Here is a 9,077-nt window from a genome sequence, read left to right as displayed (position 1 = left end):
GTGGTCGGAGGAGCAGGCTGGTTATACAGGGGAGCACATGGTCAGCAGCAGTGGTCGGAGGAGCAGGCTGGTTATACAGGGGAGCACATGGTCAGCAGCAGTGGTCAGGAGGAGCAGGCTGGTTATACAGGGGAGCACATGGTCAGCAGCTGTGGTCAGGAGGAGCAGGCTGGTTATACAGGGGAGCACATGGTCAGCAGCTGTGGTCGGAGGAGCAGGCTGGTTATACAGGCTAGCACATGGTCAGCAGCTGTGGTCAGGAGGAGCAGGCTGATTATACAGGGGAGCACATGGTCAGCAGCTGTGGTCGGAGGAGCAGGCTGGTTATACAGGGGAGCACATGGTCAGCAGCAGTGGTCAGGAGGAGCAGGCTGGTTATACAGGGGAGCACATGGTCAGCAGCAGTGGTCAGGAGGAGCAGGCTGGTTATACAGGGGAGCACATGGTCAGCAGCTGTGGTCGGAGGAGCACGCTGGTTATACAGGGGAGCACATGGTCAGCAGCTGTGGTCAGGAGGAGCAGGCTGGTTATATAGGGGAGCACATGGTCAGCAGCTGTGGTCGGAGGAGCACGCTGGTTATACAGGGGAGCACATGGTCAGCAGCTGTGGTCAGGAGGAGCAGGCTGGTTATACAGGGGAGCACATGGTCAGCAGCAGTGGTCAGGAGGAGCAGGCTGGTTATATAGGGGAGCACATGGTCAGCAGCTGTGGTCGGAGGAGCAGGCTGGTTATACAGGGGAGCACATGGTCAGGAGCAGGCTGGTTATACAGGGGAGCACATGGTCAGGAGGAGCAGGCTGGTTATACAGGGGAACACATGGTCAGCAGCTGTGGTCAGGAGGAGCAGGCTGGTTATACAGGGGAGCACATGGTCAGCAGCAGTGGCCAGGAGGAGCAGGCTGGTTATACAGAGGAGCACATGGTCAGCAGCTGTGGTCGGAGGAGCAGGCTGGTTATACAGGGGAGCACATGGTCAGCAGCTGTGGTCAGGAGGAGCAGGCTGGTTATACAGGGGAGCACATGGTCAGCAGCTGTGGTCAGGAGGAGCAGGCTGGTTATACAGGGTAGCACATGGTCAGGAGGAGCAGGCTGGTTATACAGTGGAACACATGGTCAGCAGTTGTGGTCAGGAGGAGCAGGCTGGTTATACAGGGGAGCACATGGTCAGCAGCTGTGGTCGGAGGAGCAGGCTGGTTATACAGGGGAGCACATGGTCAGCAGCAGGCTGGTTATACAGGGGAGCACATGGTCAGCAGCTGTGGTCAGGAGGAGCAGGCTGGTTATACAGGGGAGCACATGGTCAGCAGCTGTGGTCAGGAGGAGCAGGCTGGTAATACAGGGGAGCACATGGTCAGCAGCAGTGGTCGGAGGAGCAGGCTGGTTATACAGGGGAGCACATGGTCAGCAGCTGGGGTCAGGAGGAGCAGGCTGGTTATACAGGGGAGCACATGGTCAGCAGCTGTGGTCAGGAGGAGCAGGCTGGTTATACAGGGGAGCACATGGTCAGCAGCAGTGGTCGGAGGAGCAGGCTGGTTATACAGGGGAGCACATGGTCAGCAGCTGTGGTCAGGAGGAGCAGGCTGGCTATACAGGGGAGCACATGGTCAGCAGCTGTGGTCAGGAGGAGCAGGCTGGTTATATAGGGGAGCACATGGTCAGCAGCTGTGGTCGGAGGAGCACGCTGGTTATACAGGGGAGCACATGGTCAGCAGCTGTGGTCAGGAGGAGCAGGCTGGTTATACAGGGGAGCACATGGTCAGCAGCAGTGGTCAGGAGGAGCAGGCTGGTTATATAGGGGAGCACATGGTCAGCAGCTGTGGTCGGAGGAGCAGGCTGGTTATACAGGGGAGCACATGGTCAGGAGCAGGCTGGTTATACAGGGGAGCACATGGTCAGCAGCAGTGGTCAGGAGGAGCAGGCTGGTTATATAGGGGAGCACATGGTCAGCAGCTGTGGTCAGGAGGAGCACGCTGGTTATACAGGGGAGCACATGGTCAGCAGCTGTGGTCAGGAGGAGCAGGCTGGCTATACAGGGGAGCACATGGTCAGGAGGAGCAGGCTGGTTATACAGGGTAGCACATGGTCAGGAGGAGCAGGCTGGTTATACAGTGGAACACATGGTCAGCAGTTGTGGTCAGGAGGAGCAGGCTGGCTATACAGGGGAGCACATGGTCAGCAGCTGTGGTCGGAGGAGCAGGCTGGTTTTACAGGGGAGCACATGGTCAGCAGCTGTGGTCGGAGGAGCAGGCTGGTTATACAGGGGAGCACATGGTCAGCAGCAGGCTGGTTATACAGGGGAGCACATGGTCAGCAGCAGGCTGGTTGTACAGCATAAAGGGCACTATCTGGTAAGTCGTCCGATCACCTGCAGGTGGAGTGTTTTGCTTTCTGGCAGTGTATGTGGCCTGCTGGGCTGGTGGTGAGCAGTGTGAGGAGGTGGCATGGTGGGGAGGTCCTGCCTGAGATGCTGAGGTCGACATGCAGTAGTTATAGAGCAGCATGAAGCCTAACCCATGAGGAGGGGATCAACCACCTCCATATCCCACCCTACAGTGGAGCGGAATAATTCCTCCCTGATAACTGGACATATCAGGGAATCCACATTGTGTGGCGAGCGCGGTCCCCTGTACCTGCTTGTATGTGCAGTGCTGACGTCCACGACACATGATATTTACACTTTGGACACGTTGTCTTGTCACGCTGGTGAATTTTCTTCTGTAGCAGAGTGCATGGCATTTCTGATTTCTCACCTTAGTAAATGATACTGGGCATAGTGGTCAGTATTGCACCTACCAGTCCTCATGGCCTTAAAGGGGTTGTCCGGTTTTATGATACTGATGACCTAAGCTCAGGGTCGCTCATCAGTATCAGATTGGTGGGGATCGGAGCTCATCAGCTGTTTGAAGGGGCCACAGTGGTCGTCTCCCCTGTAGTGGCGGGTAATTACTGCTTCCTCTCTCAGGGAGGTGAATGAAAAGCTGGAATTACCTGCGGGAGACGGCGGGCAGATATACGGAATGGGATGAAGCACGAACACTGTGGCCGCCTCAAAGCGCTGATCGGTGGGGGAGCTGGAAGTCCGATCCACCACCCTTGTACTGATGACCCAACCTGGTATCATGAACCTGGACAAGCCCTTCACTGTAATATATGATGTCTACCTCCAGACCGCCATGCGAGAGGTGAAGGGTCTCCCGGCCAGCGGGGGGCGCTCCTGCATTCACACACAGAATAATCACGGGCACTCCGGTTTCATGCTGCTTTGTGAATTTATTTTTCATTTTTTTTTCTTTTTTCACTGTTTCCACTTGTGCTCCTGCCTTGAATCATCCAAAAAGACAATCACAGCAGCAAGAGTGAACCCTCAGCATAGCCGGCGGAGATGAGAAAATCACCTACAGCAGTTACCCCACTTTTTCCTTTTTTTTTTAAAACCACAAACATTCGAGTATCACACGGCAGGAGTAGGTTGAGCGGTACAGAGCATAACCTTTGCATAGAGATAATAATGTTTTATGTACAATTAGTATCATCTAGAATTAAAAAAGTATGTAAAAATGGGCGACCGAGGATCTCCCCCCTCCGTGCGGATCATTTACAGGAAGGATCTGTAGATATAGATCTCTTTACATAGGTTTTTTTTTTTTGCCTTTTTCCCATTTGTCTTATGATGAGCCTGTAAAACACGGTTCCATTTCTGGAATCCCGGTCGGGGTCGGGATCCTACACTGGGATAATGCGTGCAAAGATGTCTTACGTAGGACGGACACAGAAAGCAGGTGGAGCCTTCTTCAGTGCGCCATTCTTGTAGGACCTGCACAGTTCTGTGGCCTTGATGTGCAGGCCAGGCCATGGGTCTCGTAGACTGGCCCTGTGATAGGGGGTCCCCAGCATCGAGGAGACCATGGCTTGTAGAGACAAGATGGCGCTGATGGGGAGCAGCCAGACACACTTATTGCTGTGATACATGCGTTGAGTGGCGGCCTTCTTCAGACGCTTCATGATGCAGAGATCTGGGCCTCGCCTTTCCATAGTCTGAACATACCGCGAATACGTCTCAGTATTACTAAGAACGTGTGGGCTTAAAGGGAGCTGCAGGTGGTGACCACCATAACCATGTACTGATCGAGCAGTTCTCATCTGGGTCCAGCAGCGGGGTGCCGACTTCTGGCTTATCCTAGCTGGGTATACAGGCGCAGCACTCAGATATAATACGCTGTGGGGAAAAACTGCCGCAAGACATGACTGGTGGGTGGAAGATGCACCAAATATAACATTTTCAGCCAAGTTGTGTGAATGGTACAACATTTAATACAAGGCAGCATTTGTCTGCAGAGGACGGACTATAGCGCGGTGTGAGGGGGCGTCACACCAAGTGCATGCAGATGACAGGGTCAGCACATCATCCTTCTGGGACTGAAGACAGGGACATGGGATCCTTCTCTAGAAGATGAAGTGGAGACATAATGCCTTAAAGGGGCTGTCCAAGGAGACAGCAGACCCTTTATTCCAGGCCTTCTGCAGCCACTTAGTCTAATGAGAACTTTCCTGTATACATCCAGAGGCTGAGGACAGTGCGCTCTGCTGTGGACTGGACCAGGTCAGGTCTTCAGCCTATGGCTGTACACCGTGACGAAGTGATGGAAAACGGGAAGGCGTGCACTCAGCAGTGGTGGACTGGCCATAGACCCTACAGGGAAATTTCCCAGGGGGCCGCCGGTGATGCTCCCAGTATTAATGCTAGGAGCATCAGGTACTTAAGCACTGGCCAGCAGACCCCTGCTCTTTTATACTGGACAGGTCATCAGTATCTGATGGTTAGGGGTCCGACACCCAGGGCCCCCACAATCAGCTGTTTGATAAGGCAGTGGTGCTCCTGTGAGCGCCGTGGCCTTCTCTCTGCTTTTCCTAGGCTAGTGACGACACATTCATGGGTCACGTGGCCTAGGAGCAGCTCAGCCCCATTCAAGGGAACGGGGCTGAGGGCAATACCAAGCACGGCCGCTATACAATGTGCGACGCTGTGCCTGGCGAGCACCCGTGCCTTCTCAAACAGCTGATTGGCGGGGGTCCTGGGTGTTGGACTCCCACCGATCAGATACTGATGACCAATATGCCCTTTGGTTCTGCTGGGGCAGTATTTTGTGCAGCACCACGATACTGCAGGCCCCGCCTTCTGTCAATTTGGACTCATCTATAACTTGGGGCCACTTTTAGGTTATTTCCAGGCCCACTGTAACTTCCAAGTTTGCCCCCGCTACGAAGAAAGGCAACCTACAGGGAATCTGAAGGAAGTTCTTGCTCCACGCATGGGATTCTCTGCAGCTTATCACTGGCATGACGGGGACACTTGGGACTTGCCATTTTCTTATGTCTGAGATCAGTTAGTGCTGATGATGTGTGAACATGGCCGTCATGGACTCTATCAGTGAGGCATTAGAGAGGCCAGGTTCTCTCTTCTCTCCAGATCAGCCCTGGAATATGTGACGAGGTCTTTACTGCTGCCTTATATGTACCCGTAATGTCATTGCTTCCTATGTAACACTGCTGACTGTCACCCCACGGACGCTACCTGAAGGATAGACCAAGTGGATGGCAAGGATGGTGCTGACAGTTAAGGCATGCCGAGGGTGTGGGAGAGTTATTGCACATATGCACTAGAGGGTGGAATACGCTGGTCAGACCACTCAACCAAGCTACAGCACAGCAGCATTTATTGCAGCAGCTTTCCAGCCGGCTGGCCAGCTCTGTCCTGGGACCACCAGACGGGTGAAGTGTGGATGCCTTATACCTGCCAGGATATCCCCACAACGTCTTCTTCTTTGCCTCTCCGTAACTTGACCGAGCTTGTAAACACATTACCAAACCAAAAGGAAGATAAAGCAGCCCACCAACTGCGGGATGAAAGAGCTAATCAGGCCGGACACATAGGGAATTATTGCTATTACGGTCCCAGAAAGGGGAGCAGGACTGTACGAACAACCGGTGCAGCAGCCAGGCCGCCAGGATGGCCTAGAAGCCAAGTAGACTTGCATCTTGACTGGTCTGGTACAGGAATGTCCCTTCTACCGTAGCCACGTTGCACTTCAAGTTCTAGAAATAGAATCTGTCCAAGGAAAGTGTGCGTTGTGCGGATCTCCACAGGAACGACGCTTTGTGCATGTCATCCAGTACTAGTGGTAGATACAGAGAAACATAGCCTTTTCGTGCACCCTGCTTGCAATAAGTATATTAGCTTTTTTTTTTTTTTTAACCTCATATTTTAGGGAATATTTCCCTTCTCACATGCATATAGGGATTGAACACAGAGTTTTGTCATTTCATAAGAGTAAAAATAGGTTTGAGGGTGGGGTGGTGTGCAGCCCCGCACCTGTGAGGATAGCCACTGTGGCCATGTGCATACACACACATCTGTCACCTGTAGAAACCTCTCATGGATGCTCTTCTGCTGCTCTGGGTGTAAAGCCATTGTGCAAGGTGAGGTTTAGTCCTTCAGAAAGGAAATGAATCCACCTTAAAGGAGCCTGAGGTCTTTGCTCAAGTATGAAAACAAGATCAATACTGTAGACTGGGGAAATGCTTGGCCATCAAGTCTGCCCCTTCCATGGAAACCTCTAGAAATGTATGTGAAAATGAAAGTAGAGCAGGGACCTTAGTGTACATTCATGCAGGAACATGGTTACAGTTCTTCTCCGGGATGAGCGACATGCGGCTTTTGCAGAAATCTGCCACGTTTCCGTTCCTAGCACTGCCCGGACACGGACCATCCAAGTGGTGTCACCTCTGCTTTCAGACACAAGTATTGATTGCTTTGTGATTATGAATATTATTTTGCAGTTGCACTGCCGTCCTCAGCTAAAGGGAGGTTTCCAGGCTGTGTATGGGACTCCCAGGACTGGAAGAGGTAGCCGACTTGCTCGTCTCTGTGGTGAGATTGATCCCACTGTCAATTGCATTGTTGTTTTTGTTGGGTGAAGGAGGCTGGCTGGAGTTTTGCTTCAGGGCAGGGTCTTCCTCCAGGTCTGTGTCATCAATTAGAGGGATATGTGGCTGAGTATCTTCTATCTTAAATTCTGGATGGGTCATGAAATTGTGAATGGAAGTTCGAGAGTCCGGTTTTTCTAAACCTTCATAGAGAGAGCTACGGAATGCCTTCACGACGCGGATCTGTGTGCAAGGAGTCAGAGAAGAGAGTGAAAAAGACAAATATATTCAGCGTTACAGACAAGAAAGAAAACAATGGGACTGTCCTCTGAAGAGAACCATGTTCTGGTCAGAAGTGGACAGTGGGGCGACAGGCGGCTCAGTGTTCTGTGCTTCACTCAGGTACATGAAGGAGCAGCCCTTAATAATCAGATGGACACAGATCTGTGGGCTGTGGATAAGAGAACCAAAGACCCATTTGTGGTCCGATTAGTAACAGTTCACAGTAATGATGTGGAGACAATGTAGACAGGAAAAGCACAAAACAACACTGGCATGGAGAGATGAGAGACGGGGAAGAACTGGAGCCTGTTTGCCATCGGCTTCTCACAGAGATCATAGCTCGGAGCAGACTCCTTCATTGCCATCAACTATTCCTGCAGCTTTTAGCAGAATTTTAGCAAAAGTAATAAATGTCTAATGGCAATTAAAGGCTGCTGTGTCCCCAGCTAAGAAAGGCATCCGGCCCCAGGACCACTTTCAGACAGTGTTATGGCCACAGCAGACCTCTTCATGGCCTTAATACTGTCTTTTCCGAGTGCTTTTATCTGCAGAATAACTGCTTGTGGTGGTCATTGAGGACTGCTAGATGATGATCCCTGTCAATCAGCCTCAGCAAACACAGCAGCAGAGACACGTCAGAGCAGACACTGAACAAACACATGCCACGACATACATAGGGTCACTGGCACCACAAGACGTAAGACGCTGGCACACAGTGACTCTACCGCACTACACTCCAAGCCCTGCATAATGTCTCAAAGCATCTTCTGCTTTTCTCATGCACAGAGGGTAAACGCTTGAGTATAGGCCCAATAGTCCCTTCAGCAACAATGGCTAAATGACTGCTTTTCCCAGAAGATTGCTTCCTCAGACGGAAGGACGAAAGCCTGTTGGGGGCATGATGCATGCACAAGATGCCAAAGGTACAGTAAAAGGGATGGCAGACACAGCTGCGGGCACAAGGCACTGGCCATTACACTCCTTGCCGAACTGGATCCTCTGTCCTCCCATCACCCAAGCTTTGTCTACCCTTTTCTACATCTGCGCTTTCAGGATAGAAATGATCTTATCACATACATTTTGGTAAAATCTAAATTTACTGCTGCCAAGATGAGCAAATACTACAGCATCACCTAGCAAACTCCCCTAAACTATTAAGAGATAACAGAAATCGGGGTCTCTTGGGGTAAATGCCAGGAAACAGACACTCTAGAGACACAGACAGGGAGAGACAAGCTCGTGTTCTAGCAGAGAGACAGCACACAACAGAAAACCTCTCTGGAGAGAGGAACTACAAGACAGACATGACAGCAGTCTACTACAGTGGCTTCTTCTTCCCCGCCAGCTGTAACAAATGACCACGTGAAAATCTTCATCCGATCCCTGCAATAAGACAGTAATAATACTGATAGCCGATCCCTGCAATAAGACAGCATTAATACTGATAGCGCTGGGGAGAGACATTCCAGTGAATCCTACAAGGGAGCGCGGTGTAGTCCTGTTGTGCATCTGCTCTTACTGCCACAGCATGGTGTATGTGATCAGTAGGGTATCGGCAGGGAATACCTCATGTTAGCGTTGCTTGGGGCTTGTCTCCTGGCTTCTTTGGAAGTTCTCCATGGTCTGTAAGAGCTTGTGAGTGCAGGACAGGGAGGGCATTAAGGCTGCAGGTGTAACGTGCTGTACACTGAATGGTAAAGCTGCCATTGGCTGCACATCAAGGCAATAGACAATGCAAATTGAACATGTGAAATTCAATCAAGTCTGCCTCGAAACACACGTCAACTGTTGGAATCTCTCATCAAGAGAGATTTTAATACCGTGGCTATGGGCTTGCATTCATCAATGCCGACAAGCAGCCCTACCTATT

General features: G+C 51.5%; 1 protein-coding gene across 5 annotated transcripts in view; it reads right to left on the bottom strand.

Annotated features, from left to right (window-relative positions):
- Positions 1-6,247: 6,247 nt before the first annotated feature.
- LOC120978749 (plasma membrane calcium-transporting ATPase 2) overlaps positions 6,248-9,077 on the bottom strand; it is a 216,189-nt gene continuing 213,359 nt past the window's right edge. For 3 of the 5 annotated variants that reach the window (XM_040407072.1, XM_040407068.1, XM_040407069.1), the window contains one exon: positions 6,248-7,168. In XM_040407072.1, the coding sequence (XP_040263006.1) occupies positions 6,857-7,168 (312 nt within the window). In that variant the 3' untranslated portion in view covers positions 6,248-6,856. The remainder of the gene's footprint in view (positions 7,169-9,077) is intronic. The other 2 variants (XM_040407070.1, XM_040407071.1) reach the window with 1 other exon arrangement.

Source organism: Bufo bufo, chromosome 9 (assembly GCF_905171765.1).
Source record: "Bufo bufo chromosome 9, aBufBuf1.1, whole genome shotgun sequence".
Taxonomy (NCBI): domain Eukaryota; kingdom Metazoa; phylum Chordata; class Amphibia; order Anura; family Bufonidae; genus Bufo; species Bufo bufo.
The sequence above is the reverse complement of the archived record's forward strand: the minus strand, read 5'-3'. Positions and strand labels throughout refer to the sequence as shown.